This window comes from Odocoileus virginianus, chromosome 2 (genome assembly GCF_023699985.2).
Source record: "Odocoileus virginianus isolate 20LAN1187 ecotype Illinois chromosome 2, Ovbor_1.2, whole genome shotgun sequence".
NCBI lineage: Eukaryota > Metazoa > Chordata > Mammalia > Artiodactyla > Cervidae > Odocoileus > Odocoileus virginianus.
The window spans coordinates 66,168,026-66,194,583 of NC_069675.1; the positions used below are offsets into that span (position 1 = coordinate 66,168,026).

General features: G+C 47.5%; 1 protein-coding gene across 1 annotated transcript; it reads right to left on the bottom strand.

Moving 5' to 3' along the window:
- On the bottom strand, positions 1-26,558 carry LBH (LBH regulator of WNT signaling pathway). Its single transcript, XM_020890733.2, has 3 exons — positions 26,327-26,558; positions 23,687-23,789; positions 1-2,622 (listed from the first exon to the last, which is right to left on the bottom strand). Exons 1-3 carry the CDS (start codon positions 26,350-26,352, stop codon positions 2,434-2,436), a joined length of 318 nt encoding a protein of 105 aa, XP_020746392.1. The 5' UTR covers positions 26,353-26,558; the 3' UTR covers positions 1-2,433.

The window sequence follows — 26,558 nt, forward strand, 5'->3', positions numbered from 1 at the left end:
TGGAAAGCATTTTCAAACTTTATTTACAACTGTCACAGTGACAAAAAGTAGTTTGGAAAAAAAAAATGCTAGTTTCTCCCTGAGCCTCAAAAAAGAACAGATAGAAGTTACAGGAGGTTCATCTTACAACAGGCATTTTTACTGAAATACTAGGGTTGGTTTTTTTTTTTCCCCCAATAGGATCAGTTAGAAATACACACAAGTTACTTTTAAAAAAAAAAAGAGGAGGCCAGACTGGAGCTCAGCCACTTGTTCAAGAGCAGCTGGGTCCCCACAGCAGGCTCACCGCTGAGGGTCCTGACTTAAGCTGTCAGCCCCTGGCCTGCTCAGACTCCACGTGGTCATACAAAGGGATCTAGCGACCAGCAAAAAATAATAAACCACCCCCATAAACACACATATACACAAAGCAGATTTGTTATGCAGTTTACAAGCATGTTCCCATCACACGGCAAGACTGGGACAGATGATACAGGGGAGCATGAGACAGGGACACAGAAACACGGGATTTTCAAAGGCAAGACCCCATCCACGGAGGGAGGCATGGGCTGAGAACTGCAGCTGTGAGGGGTGAGAGGAATGGGGACAGGCTCCCTGCGGCTGAAACAGGAGGAGAGCGAGAGCTAGAGCAAGCAAGCGAGAGAGAGAGAGAGAGAGAGAGAGAGAGAGAGAGAGAGAAGCTCTCTCGCAGGGCCGGCTGCAGGCCTCTCCCACTTGCCCGAGGAGCTGGAAGAAGTTATTGCCATCGGTGTATGCAACATGGACAGACAACACAGGGTAGGAGCGGAGGGGCGGGGGATGAGCATCGGCTGCCCAGAACCAAGTCCTGCTCATACAAGCTAGCCACGCTGGTCCTCCCGCCCCAGCGTTCCCAAGAGCCACACTAACCTTGAGGTATTAAGTACAAGTCTACACACATGTCCCAACCAAAGGGGCTCAGCCTGGATGGCCTGGGGCCCTGAGGGGACGAGGTGGGTGCCTCAATTGGCTACGTTCAGCCCCAGGGAGGGACTTGAGCTCACTTCTTGGCTGCACGGTCCTGCTCTGAGATAGAGATGTGTGAAGGGTTTCGTCCTGCAATCTCTGCAGCTCCAGATGGTTCTTAACTGTGATAAGGAGCTCTAAGTCCAGGTTAGCTTTCTCTGCAACTATAGCCTTCGCAGGGGTCAAGTGGGAAGGGATGCGGCTCCCTCCCCACGCCACCCACCCTCTGCATCCAGGAACACCAGGGAAGAAGCCCAGGATCTCATGACACCCTTGAGTTTCAAATTCCATCCCTGGGCTGCCTGTCACCACCATCCACAACTCCCAGGCTCTGCCAGCTCTCAGGACCTGCCTTGACGCTCACTTCCCAATGAGAAACAGAGAAACTCTCCCCTGCTGGCTGCTCAGCCCCCACCGGAAAAAGAAGCCAAGATCCCACGTAGGAGTGGGTACTGCAGTTGGTCAGGCTGGCTTGAACCCACGGCCAGGCTAGCACACCCAAACGGCTGTGCTGGAGCTGGGAGGGTAGGGGTCAGGAGGAGGAAGGGCCAGCCCTGGAGGGAGGGCCCGCCACGCTGTGCCTCCACCCAGAGGGAGAGTGAGTCTGGGGGGAGCAGCAGAGGATGGACCTCGGTGTCCAAGCATCTATCTTGGCCCTCCAACAAGGGTGGGAGAGGCTCTCGCTATTTCCAAAAGGGCTAGGGTGGGGGGCAAAGAGGATAAGTCAGGGGAACGCTCAAAAGTGCAGCCTCTCAAAAAGCCTCCAGATCACAGCAGGCAGGAACATCTGCCAGGGCCCGAGGGGAGGGTCTGGAGAAGGAACCAGGAGACTTTTCTCTTTTCTGGCATCACCTCTGGCTGGTTCTGCAGGAAGCCAGGCTCCACAGCTCTCCTTCACCTGCCTCCCATTACAGACCAACACACCCGAAATAAAAACAAAGACGGGCAGTGGGCAAAATTAGAGAGAGAGATGAAGACTTTGTAGGGTGATGCCTCGGTAGCCAGAGCGCGTGCTGCTGGGTCCATCTTTCCTGGCCGCACTTCTCTGCTCAGTTTTCTTTTCTCTTTCATCTCCTGTTTGTTTTTCTTGCCCCAGACGCCCTCCCCTGGAGCCCACTGGAGTCATAGGGCTGCCCCCAGCCCTCCTGAGTTCAGATAATGATCTCCAAGATGCCCGCCTCCCTGCACCCCACCCCTGCTCTAAGAAGCTTCCTTTCTCAAAAGGCCTAGCGCGTAGTCACAGAGGGCTCCGCTGCCCGACATCTCAAAAAAGGAAAAGAAAAGAAAAGAAAACCAACTCAGTGATTTGCAGGTGCAGAAAGGAAGCCATCATCTGACGTGTGCAGACCTGCAGTGGCTCACACACGCTCTCCTTCCATGGTAGTGGGAAAGGACACAGTTCAGGTACAGAGGCTGTCTGGTGTGACCCCGAGGGAGCCGGCGTGGACTCTACTGCTCCTTGCTTTCACTCGCTGTCTCTTCACAGTTGTCCTGCGCGTCCTCCTGGACCAAGAACTCCTCAGGGGGCCACCGGAGCTCCCCACTCTCCACCTCCCCCTCTGTGGGCTCCACCACAATGGACGGCAGACGGTCCTTCAGTTTGCAGCAGCGGTCAAAGTCTGACGGGTCAGGGAAGATCTGAAATAAAAGCAGAGAACCCAGTCACATTCACGTGCAGGACTGAGCCCCCACTGCACACCAGGGACCATGCTACTCTGCCCCCTGGGGAGCATCAGGCAGGGGGCAGGGGGCAGGGAGCAGGGAGCAAACTCCAGGGCAACAGAGGAAATCAGCCCTCAGCCGACTAATCCTGAAGTTGAAGGCTTTCATGGCAGTGCTACCAAATTGGTGTTTGTCCCTTTTGGTTTTGTTTTCAGATAAAAGAACTTGAGAACATGTCCTCCACAGTAAATCACATCTCCAACTGTGGCAAGCATTTTAACTACAAGTACAATGCATACAACAGGTGCCACAACAGCAAATTACTCCCAGGATAATTATCAGCACTTGATGTGAGCCAGATACCAGGTATTTTATGTAGGTCATTTGCACCCAACACAGTCATGTTGAAATATAGGTGCTGCTAATGCCACTTAAGAGATACCTGGAGAAGGAGGGTGCCCAAATCATTCAGCCTGGAAAGGTGCAGTGGTAGAATGGGATTCAAACCCAAGTCTGTTTGACTCCCAAGTCCATGCCCAATACCACCTGCCCCTTAAGGAGATGGGTTCTAATCTCACTGCAGCTGTGAAGTTGAAGTCAAATCAGAGTTGAATGCACGGCCCCAGACACGGGCAGGTGGGAACACAATCCCAGGCTCCTTTTCCACCTGCGAACAACCCCTGGCTCCCTGACAGCAAGGAGATCAAACCAGTGAGTCCTAAAGGAAATCAACCCTGAATATTCATTGGAAGGACTGATGCTGAAGCTGAAGCTCCAATACTTTGGCACCTGATGTGAAGGACTGACTCATTGGAAAAGACCTTGATGCTGAGAAAGATTGAGGGCAGGAGAAGGAGGGAGTGACAGTGGATGAGATGGTTGGATGGCATCACTGACTCAATGGACTTGCATTTGAGCAAACTCCAGGAGATAGTGAAAGACAGGGAAGCCTGGCATCCTGCAGTCCATGAGGTTTCAAAGAGTCGGACGAGGCTAAACGACTGAAAAAAACCCACCTTGACAATTCTATACCCGAAAGAGTCTAATTCTCTTTCCAAAGTCCTGTCCACACGGTTCCTTTTTCTAAGCCTACTGTGTGTCTTGCCCAGAGCCAGGGGACACCCTAAACCAGGCTATAAAATCCAGGCTCTGTGCCTTCCCTTTGTACATGCTGCCCTGTGACTACAGATGACCCAATTCTTTGCCCAGCAGCTTAAGTGCTTAATCCCAAGGGCTGCTGGTCCCCTGCCACACACAGCCCTCGGGGACTCACCAGAGAGCTGGGGAGAAGAGACTGTCTGGGCTGCTGGGGCTTACAGAATCACACAGCACCTATAAGGTCATCTCTTCCCAACCTGTCCTTTTAACAGATACAGAAGCTGAGGCCCAAAGGGGTCAGGAGACTTGCTCAGGGTCACACAGCTTGTTCATGGCAAAAGAAAGGAAAGTGAAACAAGGAGGAGGGTGGAGACACATTTGAAGAGAACCTGGGGGCTCCCTGTGCCTTGCTCTGTTCCTTGGAGGTACTAAAAGGGCTCTCCTAGAACCTCAGGCCTTCCCAACTTCTGGGGTGTGATGAGGGTGCCCAGTCTTACTGTACCAGACCCCATGAAGTGTGGTCCCCATCAAGTCCCTGACCATGTCAGAGGCCACGTGGGGCTTCTGGGAATCATGGGCCTCAATACAACCTCCCCAATCCCTGCAGATGAGTGATTATTAACCATTTATCCAATAAAGCCCTATTGCTGGGGATTAAGTCTTAAGCCAGCTGCACAACCAGGCATCATTAAAGATTTAACAAGGCTTATAAAAAGTATCGTAATGGCAGCCAGGAGGAAAACAAGGCAGGAAGGGGCTCAGCTGGGGGTGATGGTGAAGGGAGGCGTGGGGAAAGATGACCCCCACCACAGGCTTCCTCTTCCCAAGGCAGCCAGCCCTGCAGGTCTGCCCCTGGACTGGGCTGCGTGCACTAGACTCCAGTGCCGAGCAGGGAGAAGGTCACGGGGCTTACGTGGGCCCCTCCTCACTCTCTCACGTGGAGCTGGAGCCCCTCCCTGCGAGGGGGAACCAGATGCCCTTCTGAGCACAAGCCTTGGGCATGAGTGAGGGGAACCCCACGAGTGGAAAGTATGCTACAGTTTACAAAGCTCTTTCAGACATCACCTGCCTTAGGCCTTACTGCTACCACACCACACCCCTCCAGCAGGAGCAGAGAGACCCTGGGACTCTGAGGGCCACAAGGAAGAGCCAGGATTCAAACCAGATCTGCATCTTCTGAACAATGAATAGATGCTACTGGGCCAACACGCCCATTTCCTGGAAAGCTGATCAGGGATGGTGGTAAGACCCTGGGCTTTAATGGCCCATCTGGCAGTTCAGCCCCCGAGATGACCATCTGGGCAGACAAGTCCAGAAGATGAACTGTCGAGTCTGGACAGTTGTTCTACATCTTCAAGGACAGAGCTGTGAAATATCAGGAGGGGATGGACACCAGGCCCAGGACAGCCCTGGACCCCTGCCTCTACCCTCTGACCTCAAGTCTGGGGCTGTACCTATGCTGCAACTCCCTGGCTGAGAGAGGTGGTGACCGACTTCTAATTACAGTCGCCCATGCTGAGGAAAAGCCGAAGGGACATGCAGCAGCAAGGCGAGCAAAAGGAAGAGGAGGATAACAAGCAAAGGGCGTGTGGTGGAGAGCATGTGATTTCATTCTGAGCTGGGAGGGGGTCTCTCATTAAAAGTAGGATGATGCTGCTGATGATGGAAGTTACGGCAGGCACATGTGCTGAGCAGAATCGCAGATCACAATAATCCTCTGAAGTATGCAGTGGTGTGATCACTATTTATAGATGAGAAAACTGAAGCACACAGAGGGCAACTGACTCACTCATGGCCACAGAGTCAGGAAGTGGCTGAGCGGGGACCCAAACTCAGACCCACAGGACTTCAAAAGAGGCGCCCATTTGATAACACAAAGGGTCCAGACACAGACCCCAGGTTCTCACTATGTCCTTGACATCACTTGTCCAACCCTACCTAGCCAAGACCTCTCAACCGCCTGGGCCTGAGTTTCTCCATTTAAGAAATGAAGTAGCCTCTGGTCTCACTAGATGGATACAAATCCTGGGCAAACACAAAGATGATAAAATGCTTTGAGGACATATGTTAAATTCAAATTGGAATGTCCTCTTTGGAGCAGTTTCAACAGGACTATGGTAAGTATTCAACCTCTAAGCAAGAGGCAGCAATACTAACACAATAATTAAAATAACTCCAAACAATTTCATACCAGGAGCTGCACAATTAAGTCTTTTAAGTCCTTGGGGGAAGTCTGAGCATTGAACTTCTGATACTGCTTAGTTGCCAGAGAACTTTGCTCCCTGAATTGCTCAGAGCAGGCGCCATGGGAAAAAAAAATTTTTTTAACAAAGCCTGTTAATTACTTTAAAAAAAAAATCACTATAGTAATCTAACCTTCCCATCAGAGATTATATTTTATTATCAGATAATACCAATTTATGTCTCTGAAAATTGTAGCTCTCTCCAAAGACAAACAGAACGCACCCAGAACCAACCAGCTTCTCATTTCCTCACATCCAGACAGAAAGCCTTGCAAAGCATAGCTGAGTATTTTGCCAGTACAATCTTATCTCTGACAGCTGCCTAAGAGGCTGACCCCAAGGAGGTCAAGATTTTTCCACTAAGTCATGCTTTTTAATCATCTAGGCAGCAGAAAAATGAGAGGTTGCAATGGCAATTTGATGGGGTGGGGAAGGCAGTGGAAAAAAGGACTCAAGTCAGACTTGCCAAGCACATGACAGGTAGGGCTGGGGCAGCAGGCCAGGCCAGCATGCTGTTTGCCTGCAGGAACTGGCAAGGGATAAACCAATTGCCCCTGTTCCAGAAAGAAAAGGCTTCTGGCTAAACCTCTTACCCCAAAGCGTCCCTTCTCCCTGGACTGGGGAAGGGGAAAAACTCCTTTTCTCTTCTCTCTGCAGCAAAGGCTGCCCTCTAAGAAGCTGGGAAAGGACTAGGAGGAGGCTCTGAGAGGTACTTCCCACCCTCACCCTCCAGGCAGGACAGGTCAAGACACAGCCCTCACAGCTGGAATTCTCTCAGCCCTGCCCCTTGCTCTGTCCACTAAGACCGCACTCTACAACCAGCTGTCCCCTTGGCTGACAAGGCCGATGGCTTGGATGAAACCAAGAGACACCAAGTTCCTTTCTTTGCACACGAAGTCTTGGCGATCACATGAACCAAGAACATCCCAGGCCCCACCTGTCTCACTGTGGAGGAACAGCAGGCATTCCAAACTTGATAATGGTGAATTTCATAAGGGACATTTCTTCAAAGGCATCCTTTGCCGGGTGGCCTCCAATGCCAGCAGGCTCTGACATCTTGGGAACTCAAATGAGTTCACTCGAAAGGTCAGAGAAGCTTTAGGACCTTCGAGGAACAAACGATCTGTGACCTGTAGTTTGGATGCTGGAATTTCTGCCTGTGTATATCGGAGCTGTCCAATAGAACAGTATATTGGAATATGTTTCCACAATAATGGAAATGTTTTCTACTCGCACTGTCCAACAGCACCAGCCACATGTGGCTCTTAAGCACTTGAATTAAGGCTAAGTTTTTAAAATTTCCTTCAATTTTTATTAATATAAACATATGAAATATGTAAAGTCAAGTAAATATAAATTGCTACACAAGTAAATGGTTAAATATGAGGACAGTGGAAGTAGGACTGTCCGGGAAAGCTCAGGATGTTTGGCTGATGGGCCCACATGGGCTGCCTCAGAGCAGGGAAATCTGGGGTTGAAGGTGATCTCCTGGAGATGAGGAATTAGTCAGCAGGCTTTTGTTCAAAGTATAAAAGTTGCCGGTCAGATGGCTCCCATTTCACCCACGCAAAGAAACTGAAAGGTAATACCCGAGCTCCAAAGGCCCGAAATTTGGGAGCCTAGCTATCAACTGTCTGCCTCTAAGCCAGGTGACTTAAACCTGGCTGCCTCTGGGATGGGAGAGGAGAGAGATGCCTGGCACCTAGGATGGAAAATGTGAGTGATTCTGGTTGGAGCAGCTCCCCCTTCCCTCTGCCACCCCACCATGTACACTCATCCCTCAGCCATCACCCCGACAAACAACCACAACCAGAGCTGGCCACAAACAGGGTGGAGGGCTTGGCAAAGAGTTGAAAGATGCTAATAAGGGAAAGTGGACACCAGCAAGTAGAGGAGATGAAAGGTGGTTAACTAGACACAAAGGGCTAATTACCAGTTCTGCAAGCTGAGATCCAAGGAGCCTGGCCATCCGGTTCCTCTTTGCTGGAGAGGAATAGAGGGAAGAGGCATGTTGGGGTGGGAGGGGGAGGAGGCGAGGTGGGAGATGAATAACCAGGTGGTTCTCCAAGGCCCCGAGAGGGATCTGCCTGAGCACCGAAAACCACACAGTGAGCCTCTTCCCTCCCTGAAGGGGGTGGGGCGGGGGGGGGGAAATATCAACCTTAAACCTGTGATGGAAAATCTCCACTCCCGCAGGTAGACCAGGAGTCTAAAAGATCTGGCTTTTCCCTAGTCCCTGAGTTTTATTATCTCTATGGCTGGGATCAAGTCATTTTAATTTCCCTGAACCTCAGCTGCCTCCCAAGTAAAATGAGGAAGTAGTTCCCACTCTAACAGTATTGTTGGAAGGATATGGAGGCCCACCCCCATCCTTTCCTCACTTATAAATTGGTATTAATGCTCATTCCCATCTTTCAGGGATTTGGAGAGAAATAAATACAGGTATGTGCGAACATGTTCTGTAAATTTTAAATTCCTAATGATGGTTCTTATTAGGTAAAGCTGGGGTCCCCAGGGAACATTTAGATTGAGGAACTGGAAAGTCTGTGGCTGTAGCTTGGGACAGGAGGAAATCAGCAGCACTCCTGGGCTTGTGCTTACAAATTCTAGGCCAGGTTCTTTGGAGAAATGGTTGTGACTTCATCACTTCCTCCCCAGTGCCTCTCTTTTCCCGGGGCATGAGTTAGGCCAGCTGGAATGAAAGCCACTGCCTGGTCCAGATCCTGGCCTTTCAGTGGAAGCCCCTGCAGCTAGAGGTCTCCTGATTATGCATCCTTCCCTCCCTCCCCCAGCCTACTCCCAGGTCCTGCTGCCTAGGTTTCTTATTTTTCCCGGAGAACAACAATGGATTGGCCTTGTGTGTTTATCCCTCCCTAGGAGGGGCTGCTTTGTAACAATGGGCAGATCTCTACCAGCATCCTGCTCTGCCAAAGGCTGAGTGAATGAGAGGCAGCTAATTAAAAAAAAAGTACACCCTGCTTCATCATCACTTGCATTTTACTGACTTTTCAAAGTGAAACGTGGCTGGTTAAGAACAGAAAGAATTAGTTTAGGGGCACAGTGGCCACTGATGGATGCAGGGGACAAGCAGGAACAATCTGCCACCTCCACTGGGATGCTAGTGACCTCATTCTCCATCCATGAGACTCACCTCACTCGAATCTCCCCTGGACAGGGTTATGGAATATCCACCTCACCCTCTCCTACCCTTCCTTGGTGTCTCTAATCCTAAAGGAGACTTGAGTAGACATTTGGGATTTCATAACAACTGTTGGATCTCCTTCCTTTGGATTAAAGATGCTTAAGCCTCTAGCCTTGAAACTTAAAAGAAAAGGAAATCCTCTGGATAAACACCATCTCTCACAAACATCTCTCCAACACACACCCATCCTGCAAGTCAAGAGTTCCAAATTCCAATTAATTAGCACTCTCTGCTGCTGATAATTCTGGGTCCAGTGAGCTGATGGGGCTTTTGGAATATTAAAGAATGTCTATCAAAGTTCTCCAGGGTGATAAGAAAACACTGCAGCTATCTGTGGCATAGGATAATTTCACATATCCACATCCTATTGTATATATCGTTATTGCCCTTTGAAAAGAAGACAAGCTTCTCAGTCATCTCAGGGTTTGGGGAATGGCTTCTCTGTCTCTCTCATTTGTTCTACCCAAGTGTCCCACAGCCACATACCCCCTTTCTCAGAAAGCCCAGATTGACAGGGCTGCTGTTTCCAACTATTTCCTCATTTTTTGTTTTAGAGACAAAAATCTTGAATATTTGGCCTGGTTCCATAGCCTTCCCATTCTTGTCTGGGGCTCTGCTACTACATGGCTTCCAAACTCATCACTGTATGGAAGCAACTTTCAGGTCTCTAAGGACTTGCTTACAGCCCAGCTCCAGAGCCTCTGCTTGGCTTTCAGTCATCACCACCTTTGCAGCACACTACGAGGCCAGCCTGCTTCAGGACTTACACTCTCTCCTGATTCTCATGACCTTGCTCGGGTTTGCCTGACCTGCTAACCTCTCCTTCCCTGTGCCCTCTCTGGACTCAGTGTCCCCCTAGGTTTTTCTCTGAACTCAAGGCAGCTTTCTGGCTTCAACTGTCTATCTTAGACTGAGGATTCCCCAATTCACGGCTATCCATCCCTTTCCACCATCTGTGAAAAGTCTCCACTTGGATGACATCCATCACCTCCCACTCACCTTTTCCCAAAGTGAGGTCATCAGCTAATGTATGTCTTTAAAAGTTTCCTGCTCCCTCCCAAACAGGAAGCTTGACAGTAGGTCCAATAAAAGAGATGTGGAGATTTTAGTTGATCATAAGTACAGTGTGGGCTATGTTCCTAGAGGAACAGCTCCTCTCATGGAGCTGATCTACACCATCTGCACTGAGATGCCCTGCTGTGGCCTTCTGATCTCTGTTCAGTCTAAAGCAGTGGTTCTCAAAGATCAATTCCTCAGGTCCTTTCAGGGAGAGAGTGTCCCTGGAGTTAAAATACTTTCTTCATAATACTAAGACGTTATTTGCTTTTTTTCTCATGTTGATACCTGCACTAATGGTATGAAAAAACAAAAGTGGGTGAAATTGCTGGTATGGGTGGCTTCAATGGTAAACAATCTGCCTGCAATGTGGAGACCCGGGTTCAATCCCTGGGTCACGAAGATCCCTTGGAGAAGGAAATGGCTATCCACTCCAGTATTCTAAGCCTGTAGAAATCCTTGGACAGAGGAGCCTGGTGGGCTATAAGTCCACGGAGTTGCAAAGAGTTGGACACAACTGAGTGACTAATACTAATACGATGCAAGAATTAATGATGGGAGTAGCAGCAAACTGGCAGTCAAAGTATTCTTTACCACCCCCCACTCACAATGAAAATAAAATTCTCCATGTCCTTGATGAAGCAGTAAAGATTAATTTTTATTAAATATTGATTCTTTAAGTCAGTTCAGTTCAATTCAGTCACTCAGTCGACTCTTTGCGACCCCATGAATCACAGCACACCAGGCCTCCCTGTCCATCACCAACTCCTGGAGTTTACTCAAACTCACGTCCACCGAGTCAGTGATGCCATCCAGCCATCTCATCCTCTGTCGTCCCCTTCTCCTCCTGCCCCCAATCCCTCCCAGCATCAGGGTCTTTTCCAATGAGTCAACTCTTCACATGAGGTGGCCAAAGTATTGTAGTTTCAGCTTCAGCATCAGTCCTTCCAATGAACACCCATGACTGATCTCCTTTAGGATGGACTGCTTGGATCTCCCTGCAGTCCAAAGGACTCTCAAGAGTCTTCTCCAACACCACAGTTCAAAAGCATCAATTTTTTGGCACTCAGCTTTCTTCACAGTCCAACTCTCACATCCATACATGACCATTGGAAAAACCATAGCCTTGACTAGATGGACCTTTGTTGGCAAAGTAATGTCTCTGCTTTTTAATATGCTATCTAGGTTGGTCATAACTTTCCTTCTGAGGAGTAAGCGTCTTTTAATTTCATGGCTGCAAGCACCATCTGCAGTGATTTTGGAGCCCAAAAAAGTAAAGTCTGACACTGCTTCCACTGTTTCCCCATCTATTTGCCATGAAGTGATGGGACCAGATGCCACGACCTTAGTTTTCTGAATGTTGAGCTTTAAGCCAACTTTTTCACTCTCCTCTTTCACTTTCATCAAGAGGCTTTTTAGTTCCTCTTCACTTTCTGCCATAAGGGTGGTTCTTTAAGTACATGTTTTTTAATACACTATGCAAAGTTGCTGCTGCTGCTAAGTAGCTTCAGTTGTGTTCAACTCTGTGCGACCCCATAGACTGCAGCCCACCAGGCTCCCCCATCCCTGGGATTCTCCAGGCAAGAACACTGGAGTGGGTTGCCATTTTCTTCTCCAATGCATGAAAGTCAAAAGTCAAAGTGAAGTCACTCAGTCGTATCTGACTCTTGGCGACCTCATGGACTGCAGCCTACCAGGCTCCTCCGTCCAGGGGATCTTCCAGGCAAGAGCACCGGAGTGGGGTGCCATTGCAAAGTTGGAATACAATATTTCTGGTATGTGTCAGAGCACAACAGTTGTCTCGCAGAAAAACACTTATGGGATTGAGTTGCAAGCTGAACTAGCTACTTTTTTCTATGGAACACCATTTCAGTTGAAAGAATTATTGACCAACAAACCATGGTTATTCAGACTTGGATATTTGGCAGACATAAGACTGGTATTTCAAAGAAAATGTCTAATGGTGTTTGTTACCAATGGTAAAAACTGAGGTTTCAAGCAAAAATTAGAATTTTGGAAAACTTTTATCAGCCATCATAAGCTTGACAGTTTCCTATCACTTGAAGAATTTCTGATGAGACCAGTGGAGATATTAACTAATGTGATTTTTTTTTTTTATATTATATAACAAAATGTATTAACATGTGGAAGATCTGCATAACTTGGTGAACCTATATTTTCCAAATGATCAGTACATCAGGTTGTGAAACCAAGCATGGGTAAAAGAGTCATTCAAGGTGCAAGATAGGCTAATGAATTTTATGTAAAAGTACAGAAAGTTCACTGATAAGGTTTCAGATTCCACATTACCACTAACCTTCAAGAAACTACCACTTATTCAGTTTTGCCAAAATATCAAAGAAAAATATATGATAAGGCTATTAAAATATTTCTTCCTTTTCTAAGTACATATCTGTATAGGCTAGATTTCTTTCATTGACTTCAATCAACACATATCAAATCACAATAAATTGAAGGCTCTAGCTGTTTTCTGTTAAGCCAGATAGCAAACATATTTGCAAAAAATGTGAACACTTATCTTTGTTTTACAAAATACACTTACTTTTATTAAAATCATTAGTTATATTAATTAATGGTTTTAATTGTTATTTTAAAGGAGTTAATAAATAATAAAAATGTTAAACACTCTCTTAATGTCAAAAGATAAAACCCACATAAACAAATGTATCTCTGGGGGTCCTAAATAATTTTTAGGAATGTAAAAGAGACTAGGATTAAAAAGTTTGAAAGCCAATGGCCTAGAGAAAAAAAAACACCTTCATAAAGATGACTATAAGTCAAGGTTGAAGGATAATATGTTTTAAAACTGGAAAAGACTTGAGGGGAACATAAAAGGTACCTTCAAATAATTGAAAGGCTGACATGAAACCTAAGAGAGAGAAGATTTGTTTAACTCCAGGGGCCAACTAAGATTAGGATGGAGGATCTCACCTCATTATATAACATTTTAACAAAAATGATAGAATCAGCTCTCTCTCCATGACACATGGGGGAACGCAAGGCCCAAAGAGATGCTCCCATCTCAGGGAGTCACCTGAGATGACGTAGACAGTCGCAAAGCCAAGCTTAGAAACCAGTTGTCCAGATTCATAGTCTAAAACCCTGCTGTGCTGAGAGGTTCTGAGCTCCATATCACTAACAGTGTCCAAAGAACACATAGGTGACCCAAGGTCATGCTACTGGCATTTAAGTGCATCCCCACATCTGACAGAGACTGGTCCAAGCCTCAAAGGTGGTCCAGTCTTCCCCCCAACCCCACTCAGAGATGCTACAGTACCAGAGTTTTTATTCCAAGGAGAATATCTATATCCACAATCTCCAAATACAGTATACACTTTGAAAGAATTTTGAAAAATTGTCTCCTTTCACACCTTTTAAAACTGACACCTAAAACTTCTGCTATATTATAAACACCACCATTTTAAAATAAAACTTTTATGCTACTCTTTTAAATGTGTACTCAATGGCTTATAAACACCATAGCAATTTGATAGCAACCATCACCTATTTAAAAAAACCTCATGAACAAGCTCTTAAGTCAAATCATATTCCTTTCTCTACTTGAAAATATATGTCCATTCTACTGCTTCATAGAAGTTTATCTTAATATATTTTCTGTTTGAAAGTTTTTAGTCATTAGTTTTTTTCATACTTCTCAGGAATAATATGTCTTTATTGCATATAAAGTGACTTTTAATGTTTTTATGTCCTGTGACCTTAAGGTTTTTTAAAAAACAAAATTCTGGATTGTCTTACTGCAGCTATTAGTATATAAGTGATCAATAAATATACCACAAATAATTATTAAAGACAAAGGCAATTTTTCATTGGTTTCCTATAGACAAGTGGGACATATGAAGCTTTTTAGACAGTAACATTTTTAAATGGTCCATTTGTTGGATGCCCCTAAAGTTTCTAGACATTGGGGAGGCACCTTAAAAGATTCAAGTTGGTGAGAAGCAGGTCCTCTTACAAAGAGGATGGAGGGCAATCTTGACCAGAAGGGTAAGAAAAGAAAACTGGTGAGATCTGTCTTCAGGAAATACAGTTTTAGAGAGCAACAGAGGGAAGACAAAGATGTGGAAACTGATTTTTCCCCAAATGCTCTCTGCTGTCACATCCCTTGGAAAGTTTCTGTGAACCCCAGGGCCAGCTGTCCTCTGGTTTTAACACTTTGCTGAAACAAGACGTGGTGTATACACAGAACATTTATTAAGAAGTAATTTGGCATTAAAATCTCCAATATTAGGGTGCCAAGGAAAACAGCCAAAAATATTTCTGATATGGCTTTAACTGTTGTATCCAAGGAGTCAAATGAAAAAAAACACATACACAGATATCATAATTTAGTATTAACTTATCTTTAAGAATGCTTCCATCTAAGAGTATATCTTCAACTCTGGAAGAAAACAATTCCTTCATGGTGACAAGTGACACCAGCCACAGGAAGTCAGGCACCACCATTGCTACTCTTTCCTGTCCACACACACACTGTGGCTCGGTTATATTTTTTTCTTTACTCGCTTGTCTAAAACATATTAAAAAAAAAGTTCTATCACTACATAAATGGAAAACTAGTATTACTTATCATAGATGGTAAACATAAAATACACTAACACTTCCGAAGTTTGTCTGTGTAACACTCACATTAACTCTGTAAACCACCGGCATATGGGGGCCCATAGGAATGTTGGCCTAAGCTATTTACCTGTTGCAAAGAACCAGGAGTCTTGCAGTATTGTTGGATGGAAGGCCCTTGAACACTGGCCCAAGACTTTTATTATGTTCAGATCGACTTCTAAGAGCCCAATGTAGCCTTGATTCCAGGGAAGCTATATTTCTTTTTTCTTTTTTGACTTTTATATTTAAATATAGCTGAATAACAATGCTGTGACAGGTAGACAGCGAATGGACTCAGCCACACATAAACATGTATCCATTCTCCCCCAAACTCCCCTCCCATCCAGGCTGACACATAATGTTGAGCAGAGTAGGGGAAGCAATATTTCTAAACCATGACCATTCCATGAGCCAGACCTGAAACCCCAGGAAAACCCAGAGGGTTCAGGGGACTAAACATGGATCTGTTCAACCTTCATTGGTTTCCAAGCCAAGACAACTTCCCCAATCTTCCTCAAGGTCACACAGTGCTCCAACGTCCTTAATAAAGGAGATAAATAGGGGAATCGACAACTCACACATACTCATAATCCATAAAGTGTGTCAACATATCCACTATAGGACAAGAATGTCACTGGCTATTTTAGAATGCTGGCTAAATGGTGTCTAAACACCATTAACTGCTATCATCTCTGCTCAAAATAAGCAATTAATAAACTAGAGGAAGATGTACAGCATCTCTCAACACTTTAAAATAATCAAACACCTTTCTGACCCTCTCCACAAAGCCCTTCCATCATCCTACATGTATAGCTTTTATACCACCAGAGATTCTATTTGCTAAAGCTCTCAATGCGGGGAGCTAGGATATTATGATAAACTCTTTTTTTTTCCTGTTTTTAAGGTAATGTATAATCAAGAAACTTAATCATGTTGAATATGTTTGATTCAGTAATTCTATCTCCAGGAATTTCTGGAAATGAATCAGACCTTGCAGAGATTTGTGTAAAATGATGTTCAAAGTAGTGTTCTCTGTAAGAACAAAATGTGCCACAACCTAAACATTCAGTGATAAGTGGTACACAGCACAATGAAATGCCATTTTACAAAGAAAACCAAATGACAGGAACATAGTCACAATATTATACGAAATGAAAAAAGACTCACGAGATTCACTCTAGCACACACAGTATTTCCTCAATTTTATTTTTTAATAAAAATGAATATAAAACTAGAAGTAAACATACCAAAATGTTTCAGTGATAGGAATGCGGGCATTTAAAATTTCCTTTGTACTTCTCTATATTAATCTAAATTTCTAGAAGGAATTAGTATCACCTTTATAAATTATAACACACACACAGACACTGTTACACCTTTTGACTCAGAAATTCTACTTCTAAGACCCTATTCTAAGACTATAATATAAACTACAAACATATATTTATATTTAAAATTATATATAAACTATCATATTATTTATAAAATAAAAATGTATACAATCTAAAAAACTAAACAATTGGAGAATGGTAAAAAAAAAAACCATGCTGTAACTTTATGATAAAATACCATACAGTTATTAAAATGCTGACTTTGAGGCATTTTTAAGGTAAGTTATGATAATGTGATGCTGATGACTTACATACCATTAAGTGAAAAAGCAGAACACAACTCAGTATCTTGGGCACATAAAAATACAAGTGCCATGGAAAAGAAAGGAAAAGATGCTAAAATGCTAACAGTTGCAATTTAAGAATGGTCAAATTGTGGTGACTTGGAAAAAAACTTTAAAGAAGAAAATAAAAATTCCACAATGGGCATGTGTTACTTTAAAAATTTGAAAAGTAAGCATAAGAATAATAAAATACATACTTCACCAGTGAAAATGTGAAATTATTCAAAAAGGAGGGAAGGAAAAGAAAGTTTTCCTATAGTTATAGAATTCTGATCTAAGATAACCGCTATTAACATTCTGCCATCTGCCATTTTGGTCATAAGTGAGTGTGTAAGTGTGCTCCTGTGTGTGAGTTCATGTAAGTGGATGTGAGTGTGTGTGTGTGTGTGCGCGCGTGCACACATGCACTCATGAAGGCATCTCAGGCTCAGTCCCCAGGAATCAGCAGCTAAGCCTGGTGCTGCCCACACACATTCGCCTGCTGAAAAATTAGAGCTGACACATAGGGCTGTATCTGGAGAAAATGTTTAGAAATTTGGGAAAACCAAGGATTCCTCTCAAATCCAGAGATGTCTCAAGCTCTACAAAGTAAAGACAGAAGATGAATTCAAGGCACACTAATTAATTCTGCCTGGGAACCACCTTCAGGTTCAAGTTAGGAGAAAGTCAGACCTAGAGACACCCCGCCACACACACTGGACTGAGGTTTGTGACTGCTCTCCTTGATCAGGGCAATGCTCCTGATGGTGAGAGATCTAGAACCTTCCTTCCTATTGGCTCCAATACAATCCCTGGCTGAGTTATAGACAGTGTCACTTCAGCTAAACGTTTGAGTGTTTCTTCTCTACAGTTTATGTAAAAGCAGCTTCTCATAGTGCAAGACAATTAATTCTAGCAGAGAGGGGGCTGAGGGAGCTCCCAAACTTCCCTTGAGGTCAAAACAGTCTGGAGCAACTTTTGGCAAATTTTAATTCTTTTTCTAAGACAGGTCTGTGCAACAAAGGGCTCTCCTTCAGTCAAGGAGTGAGGCGTAGACACAGGATTTGATTGACTGATAAAGATCCTCCTGAGCTGGGCTCAGGGACAAGGGAAGGCAGGTGGCAAGATGAGAGGTGGCCAAGGGGACCCCATGGCTATGAAACTGCAAAGGCACAGAGCCCGGGCCGCTCCAATCCCCATGTGAATGAGGGCCTGTCTTCATCCTGAGAGGATTATTTCAGGACTTGGGCTGAGAGATCATTTCAGGACATTCACTAGACACCCAGGAATAGCTCTTGGCTCCAGTCACAAGATTCGCCACCCAAACTCATTCCTTTTCCTCATGGTACAATCCTCCTCTCTATCCAATCTGGGAGACTAGGTCAGCATAGAGAAAAATGCTGATCCTATGAGAACCCACGCCATGGGGTGGCCAAGGTGGAGAGAGCATTCTCAGCTCAGGAAAGGGAGAGAAGAAGGGGCCAATCAATCACACAGCATCCAGTAAACAACTATTTGCCAGACTCTGCGCCCGGCACGGTGGGAACAAAGAGCAGTCTAAGACACAGACCCTAGGCCTGGAGAGTGATGAACACACCACCGCTTGAGAGGCCTCAGGCCTAACACAGGCCCTTTGAGAGAAGGCCGGGTTGTATGGCTCCAGTGTGTATCACGTTGGCTGGGGAAGTGAAGCAAGCTTGTTTTCTCCCTGGCGGTGCTACAGACTCACTGTTGTGACCACGGTGTGTGCATTGTGGGGGGAGCCCCCGTGGGAATAAGTCCAGCCCTCTGCAGGCTCTCACCCAGGGGCATTCCAAAACAGTGAATGCCGTGTGTACGTGCGTGTCAAGGCCTTGGGCATGGAAGGAAGGTGCTGGATCCCCTACACAAAGTAGACGTGACCTGAACACTGATGTGACCTGGGCGCTGGCTCAAAAGGAGGCAGCACGTGCAGACGCAGGCCCAGTGCCACTCAAAGAAACAGACTCCCTGTGCTTCTGAATCTTGTGGCTCTAGCTGCCGTGTTCTGCCTCATGTTCTTCTGAATTGTACCAAGCAGGGAGTGCAGTGGACGGGGTAGGGACAGGAGAGAGAAAACATGCTGGGATTCCAGGAATATGTCATGTTCATGGCTGGACGACTCTTGCCAAGTGCTTTGGAATTTTAGCTTTATGTCCCTCCAGGGACAACTGAGGCTTTTTAAGTCTGATGTGAAAGATGATTTCCTGGTGACCAATGGACTTCTGTGTGCCTGCTCAGCCAGGACTCCCAAACTCCTGAGAACCATGCGGGGGTATGCAGCTGGGGGTAACCAATGAGACAGGGGCACCAGGAAGAGGAGACAAGGGGCTGATGACACGCCTGGAGTGGCTTTGTGAGCAGGGGCTCGAGGAAAACAGAACAGAGACACATGCAGGAACCCCAGCCCGTCACGGATTTCCACACCTGCACTTACACAGGAGGGAACAGGAGAGCCAGGCTCGGGGGTCTCATCAAGAAAGGCTCAGTGGACAGGTGAGTGAAGAGCAAGCGTTTCTGAGCTACCGTCTGATTGGAGAGGTTCGGCTGAGCCTACTCTTTGAGACAGGAGTTGCTGCTTCTGATAAAGAGTGAGGAGGGGGAGAAAAGGGAGTTGGCTAATGCTGGTCTTGGAGATGGAAGAGACAGAGAAAGTCTGTCCCAGGAGGGGCCAGGTCTCAGCCAGCCTAGTGCTTCAGACCTGTCCTAATGCAGAGCTGAAAGAGAGGCTCAGACTGCAAGAAGCAAATGACAGGACTGTGGCAGAAAAGGTCACCCACTACTGTCCCTCCTCCCTGTCCTACAAAAGCCAGGACATCCCTCCCTCCCGTCTTGGGAAACGCAGGGGAAGATGCAGGAAAGCTCTCAGCACTGAGGATCAAAGGGAAAGCCCAGAACACGAGGCACTGTGGTGCATATAGAATTAGTGCTCTAGTTCACGGCGCATCCTCCCTGGCTTCCCTGAGAAGGAGGGGAGTCCGCTGCTCCTCTGACTGGTGGGTGGACATCAAATGGTAGGAGCATGAGACAAAGAACAGCAGGAGGAATACGGGCGGCCATGGAAGGACAGTGTGCTGATCAGAGAGGAATTTCAAGAGCCTTGGAAGGATAAAATTTATCAGATCTTGGTCCAGATGCTTGAGAAGGGACAGATTTAAGTGAAGACCGAAGAGCCAAATCTCTATCTAGAACTCAGCAAGGGGGGATTAAAAACTGCAGAAGCCTCAGCAAGCTGTGCTGGGGAAGCTGGGCGGCCAGGCCGAAAGGCACAGCCTTTGGGTTGCAGCAACATCCATGACCAGAGGCGAATGCCCAGGACCCTGCCCTTTTCAGGGCCCAGACCAACTCAGGCGCAGCACAGAAGACCCAGTCAGAGAGGCATTCCAAAATGTCACAATCTAATGGTGTTGCGGGGAGCCTGCAAGGCAGCCACTGACCTGCTTCCTTGAATTAGAGAAAGTAGGAAGGCATTAGGCAAACATCCCTATCCATCGGGCCAGAGAACAAGAAGCTGACAGATGCAGTGTGAGGAGGGAGCTGCAGCCCAGCAGGGACAGAACCTCATCCTCCTTCTGAAGACCCTCCCACTCAGCCCCCTGTGTGCTGGCCACCACTTACATCCCTGCCCAAAATGTACTCTACTTTCTATTAACCATTTATTCACCCACCTGGGAGGGTGTCGTAATTCATGCCAAGTGAGACAGCAGATGTGGGCTGCACATATTGAATTGACTCTCTAAGTAAATGCTGAGATAAAACAGGGTACTGGCTCTGCCAATTTTTATACGTGCTCATAAAACAGCACTAACTCTCTAAGCACAAGAGATAGGGCTTCCCCAAATCTCTCAGGGGATAAAAAGACATCTATCTGAGCCTGTGTAGGGGATGCAAGTTTGATCCCTGGATGGGGAAGGTCCCCTGGAGGAGGAAATAGCAACCCACTTCAGTATTCTTGCCTGGAGAAGCCGCATGGACAGAGGAGCCTGGTGGGCTACAGTCCAGGGGGTCACAAAGCATCAGACATGACTGAGCAGAGAGAGGTGTGATGCTGAGGAGGCCCTTTAAAAATTCTAAAGCAGAAGTGCAGGTGAGCAGCTTTAGAATCAAGAGACTCAACTTTACTGAAACTACCACCATTCACTTAGGACCTGGTTTGTCAAGGCCCCAAGCCAGCAGGCACCTCAGGTTGGGGAGGGCTACTGGAAGGGTGATGGCTGATAGGCACAAAGAGGGAATAAGGCATCCTCTGCCCTTGGAGACCTGGGCAAGGAAAGGTCAGGCAGGACCATGGCAGCATCATTTAAGCTCAAAGGCCACAGGCGCTGGAGAAGAAAGATGTCACATCTGGGGCAAAGAAAGCAGCAAAGCTTCGTTCTGGGGAGGTCTGGAAGGTGGGGGGAACAACTGACAAATTCCAGTGTGCCTATTTATTTTATGACCTTATTTCAAGGTCAAACCACAAGTCTGAGATTCTGTTTCAACTGCTAAGTCGGGATTGATGTCTCCATCCCACTTTTAGTTCCTGGGAAAAGCAGGTCGCAGTAAAAGCCATGTACTATTATTACCCTCAGGAGGAATGCCAAGAACAGAGCTCAAAGCTCTGCTGCCCCCAGATCCAAGCCCAGCCTGAACATGTACAATGGACAGACCTGGCCAGTCCCCAGAGCTCTGGTGGGAATATGTTTAATGGGATGGCAGTGGCTTTGAGTGGGCCCAGAGAATACCGGTTATATGACAATTGTCAGACCAACTTGCTGCAGAGACCTGAGCCTGGCCCAAATGGAGGCAAGCCAAAGGTGCTACAAAATTAGAGATGGAAGTGTCCTCTCAAAGTCCTAATTTTCTTTCAAGGCCCCAGTCTGACTTTCGCCTCCCAAGCCTTCCCATTGCCACACATCCCCAGATTGACCATAGCTTTCCAATTGCTCCACCAGATGGCCTGTATTCCAGTTATGTGCATGCTGGTCTCCCCCATAAGCCCTGGACCCTCCTCACAATGCCCAGCATAGCATGTGACATACAGCAAGTGTCCAATAAATGCTGATTGGTTGAAAATAACTACTGCTCCCCTCTCTCTTCTCCAGGAAGACCTTTCTGAAATCTTGTGATGGACTGCACTGGAGCTCAAGGTAAGATATTTTGGAACTGGGCAGTAGTCTGCTTGAAGGTAGCAGGAACAAATCTCCTGAGAGGCTGTGAAAACTGGGCCCTCAGTCTAGCACCACAAGGGAAGATCTGACGGTCCTTTGCTCAGGCAGCATCAAGTTATGTCAGGAGCCCAGAGGCAATTTTATTGTCCTCCGGCCCGCGGCAGCCCCAGTTGAGCTGTCCTCACTCAGCACCACAGCACCTTCCTCTGCCATTATCTGCTCTATCCCTCAGATTCAACAGAGTAACCTGAAGGTCAAGAAAACTGCCCTGTAGGACCTGGCCCTTTATCCTGGGATGTGTTCAAAAGGAGAATATAGAAAGCACACACAAGATATACCGACGACTGTGTCTGGAAAGGTTCTGTGATGGAAATCTGAAACCCAGAACGAAACAAACCAAAAAAAAACCTCTCACCTGTAACCACAAAGAGATTCAGTCTGATTCAGTGACTTGGAAACTGGTATCCAAAAACACCCCAGCCAGTGGGTCAGGAAACTTCTGCCCTCCCACAGGCTGTGGGGCCTTCAGTTGTCTCTCTCAGACCCACTCTGAGAGTGTAAGGGAGAAAACCAACCAGGAAAGGGTATCCCCCCCCCCCCCCGAACCCCCGCAAGCCACCTAAAGGCTTCTTTCCAGCCAACAGAAGAGGCTTGGCCGTATCGACACACAACAAAGTGGCCTTCTTGAACGTCCCAAGTGTGTCTGAGGTGACTCTTGCTGTCACCTGCCAAATTACCTTAGCCAAGCTCAGCTTTCATCTCAGCTCTCTTTGATCACCCTCCCTCCATCACACCCACCCAGATTTCTGTTTTCTCTTTCTTCACAAAAACAAACCTAGAATGGTTCTAAGGAGAGACTAGCCAGCGCAAAGTCTCAATTCGAGCCAAGAGCCAACCCTAAGGCATAGTCACAGGACGCACCAGAAGACCAAGGCTTTGGAATTCGAGACCCAAGTCAGCCACTCAGTCTGAGCCTGTTTCCTCATCTGTGAGACAGAACAATAACTCCCACCTCAGAGCGACGGTCAAGACTGAACAAGTACTGTTTGTAAAGTGCATGGCCCATAGCGGCATTCAGGTATATCTGCTGAATGAGCCCACAGCACCCCATTCATTTTCCCCATTCAGCCATGCTACACAGTTTCCAAGATCTTCCCTTAAAAACAGACTCTTTCCTTCCCCATATGTAACGACCTAGGCACTCTCCTCAGAAATTTGAAAACAGTTCACTGCCCTGAAGGTATCTGAAGGTCTCTCTAGTGGGCCAGGTGCAGTGGAAAGCATATGGTAGGCCAGAAAGAGCATGGGGCTGAGAATCTGAAGGCATTACTCAGACCACTTTTTTGGTCCTTATATATTCTGGATCCACCACACAGGATAATCTCTGTGCTGGATCCTGGTGATCACATCCTTGAGAGAGCTACCCTCTGGGGAAAGGTCTCTTCAGTTCTAAGTAGTTTGAACACTAACCCTGTTGGAATCAGCTGGTCAACCATCAATCAAAGGAAGAGAGCAGCATTGGACACAGCAATTCCTTCACCAGACCACCCTTCTTCATAAGACGCCCCTCACAGCAACGTTCCTACTGCCCAAGGCTTGCCTGGGGAGGGAAGTTCTGGTCTGAACTGACTGCACAAATCACCTCCCCCTTTGCCACCATAAAGGGAAGAGTTTGTAGCAGCCAGCATGACTAATTAAGAACTGGCTCACGCTTTCTGAATGCTTACTGTGTCCCAGGCACTATGACTGCCTTACCCATGTTATTTCATCATGTTGAATCTTCACAATTCTATGAGGTAAGAATGACTGTTGTCCCACTTTACAGATGAAGAAACTAAGGCTTATTGGCATTCAGGAACTTTCTCAAGGGCACAAAGATCTTACAAACAGCACTCAGATACAGAAACAAGTCTACCACCAACCCCAGCAAAAGCCACTAGGCTCTAAGAAGCCAGAATGGAGCCTGTACTGAACTCACCTGGTAGGAAAGACCATCCTTTCGGGGGTTGAGACCAATTTCTTCCATGGATGGGGTGTTCATCATCACTTCAGTCATCTCGGCCGAGCTCAGATAGTCAGGGCTGCCAAGAAACCCAGAACAAAAGTCAACAAACATACATACTTTCACATTCCTACTCTCGTGCCTTCTGCTGTTAAATCAGGAAACTGTCTGGAAGGAGGATGAGAGGTGTTCAAAACAGAACTCACAGAAAAACAAGCTCATACCCCGAGGAAGCGCCTTACGAGCCCAAAGCATCAGGGCTCTCAAAAAAGCCCATTGTCTGAAAACCACTCTGGCAAACCTCCTCTTTCCTCCTCTCTTGTACTAGTCCCCACTGGCACAAAATGACTCTGAATTTTCTTTTAAGTGACAGAACTAGAAAAAAACCCAAAACAGTAAGTAGCTGAGGCCATCTGTCTATATTAAAACCAATTCAACCCTTCTCTAGGGAAAATGAATATTGCTATTACATAATGATAACAGGCCAACCTCAGGTAAACCAAGTCCAGTACTGCTGCCTTCCTAAATTTCTATATCTCTCTGGTGTTCCTTTTTGCAAAATGTCCCATATAAAGCCCCAAGGGGTCAGCTTTCCCCAAACTTCACATCTGCCATCCAAGCCCCTTCTCTAGCCCTTGCCACAGCAGCTGAAAGCTCACAGCTCGAAGAACATCCCCTGGATTAAAAGCCTTAAGGATGCCCGGACTCTGATTGAAAAGGAAATTTCCAGAGGGGCCAAGTTGGCCCACCAATGGCTGACATGTGAAAGTGCTTTGTACTCTGTAAGCAGGAGACAAGTGTTCCATTATCCTCACACAAGCCATGGGCACGTACAGGGTCCCGAATGTGTAATGCCAAATAGCACATACCAAAGTCAACATACTTGCTACATAACACTCAACATTTTCACCATCATGCCTTTATAAATGGTTAAAAATAAATAGTAAGGTAGGCCTTAGAAAGACCACAGCTGAGGAAACAGGGGTACCAAACTCATCTTCATTTTACATTTTACAGTTTCTACATAGTGTAGAAATGGCACTAGATTAGGAAACAAAAGCAATAGGTTCTGGTCCAAGCTAAGCCACTCAAGTGCTGTGTGATCACACAGCCTCTCTGAGCCACAGGTGCCCTGTTAGTTACCATGATACTAATAATGCAGGGCCTACAGTTTCACAGTTATGCTCACAATGCTCCACAGGGTGAGGGGTGGAGCACTACAAACTATGACATGCTCATCAACTATAAAGTGAGACCCAACCTTAATCTCTCAGGGGACAATAACCCTGATGGGCCTTGACACACATCTTGGTGAGTTCTGAGTGGTCAGGGGCACACAGCCTCCAATGGCCTTGCAAGTCTCACCCATATGGTACCTGGAAGTAGGAGGGAAGGGGTGAGGGAATTCTTACTCTGCTTTGAGAATGCCCTCTCTTTTCTAATCGGGCAGGCTGGGTTGGGCGAGGGGAGACTAAGAGAGGATGCTAGGCTTCCGGGCAAGTTTGGGGTCAAGGACTAGGACTGCAAAGTCAGTTTCCTCCTGGGTTCGGGAAAGGCTATTGCCCACCCTCGAAGAAACGAGACCGAAGAGCGCCCACCCGACTCTGGCCGGGCTCTCAGCCTGATGTCCCGGCTTTCACTCCTCTCTCGGCGCGGGGCCGAAAAGTTGAAGCAAGAAGCATGAACTTTCCGGTTTCTGAGCTGAGCAGGACTGCGCGGAGCTGGAGCCTGCGCCGCGGGGCTCTCTGCGCCCGCACCTGAGCGCGCTCCGGGCCGCCAGCGCTCTCCCCACGACCGCTCTTCCTCTCCTCAGCGCAGGAAGGAAGCAGCAGCCGGCACGCAAGTCCCAGCGGCCAGGGGCTCGCTCTTCAACCTGCCGAGCGCCCAGGACACATCCCTCCCAGGCCCACTCTCAGGTCGGGTGCAAACCTCCGCCTCCCGCTGCCCGGCCTGGGCTCCTCCAGGCGAGCCCGGGGGGGAGGGCGGCTCCTCCCCAGCCTCGGCCCCCAGAAAGGCGCGTCGGGTTTAGGGGCTGTGGAGAGGAAAGGGATCGAGAGGTGTAGCGAGTGATTGTGCGGCTGCTTGTGGCTTCAGTCGAGTTCCGTGTGGGGAGGGCGTTTTCCCCACCACTCGGAGCTCTGCAAACGCGGCCGCTGCACCAGCTCAGCCTGGTGGCCGCGGGCCTCGACGCCAAGACTTGCATGCAAACAAAAAGGAAAAGGGGAGGGGCCGGGGAGAGCTGGAGCCCCCTGCGCCAGGCCGGGCGCGCGCCTCCTGCAGCCCTCCGCAGAGAGAGGGTTTTATTAGCCGGGTTCAGCCCTGACCTCTGGTTCTTCTTCCACCCCAACATGACTGTACACACACCCTCCCAGCCGTCACTTAAGTGAAGGCTGCGAGTTCACTTCCTTTGTCTGGATGCTCTCAGCACTACCACCCCCCACCCCCACCTAGGCAACCTTGACGTTGACGCCTTCCCGGGCTTGGGCGGCTGGTTAGTGCCCGGTGCCCGCGCGCCGCCCGCTGCCTTCGCAATCCAGCCGGTACAAGCAGGCGCCCCGGGGCCCAGCAGCCACGGCCGCGAGACGGATGCCCGCCGAGAGCGCAGAAGATACTCACCAGTGAATGGGGAAATAAACAGACATGAATTCCTAGGGGAGCCTGACCCACGCCCTTGTGATTTAAACACGGTCACTGCGTCCCGTGTAAGGATGTCAGCGGCGCAGAGAGGGGCGGCAGGCTGCCGGATGCGGGCACTCGGCGTTCGCTGGTCCGCCTCCGGGAGACAGCCCCACTACCTGCGAAGTCGGCAGGGCAGACGAGCTCACGGCCCCACAAAGAGCCGGGGAAG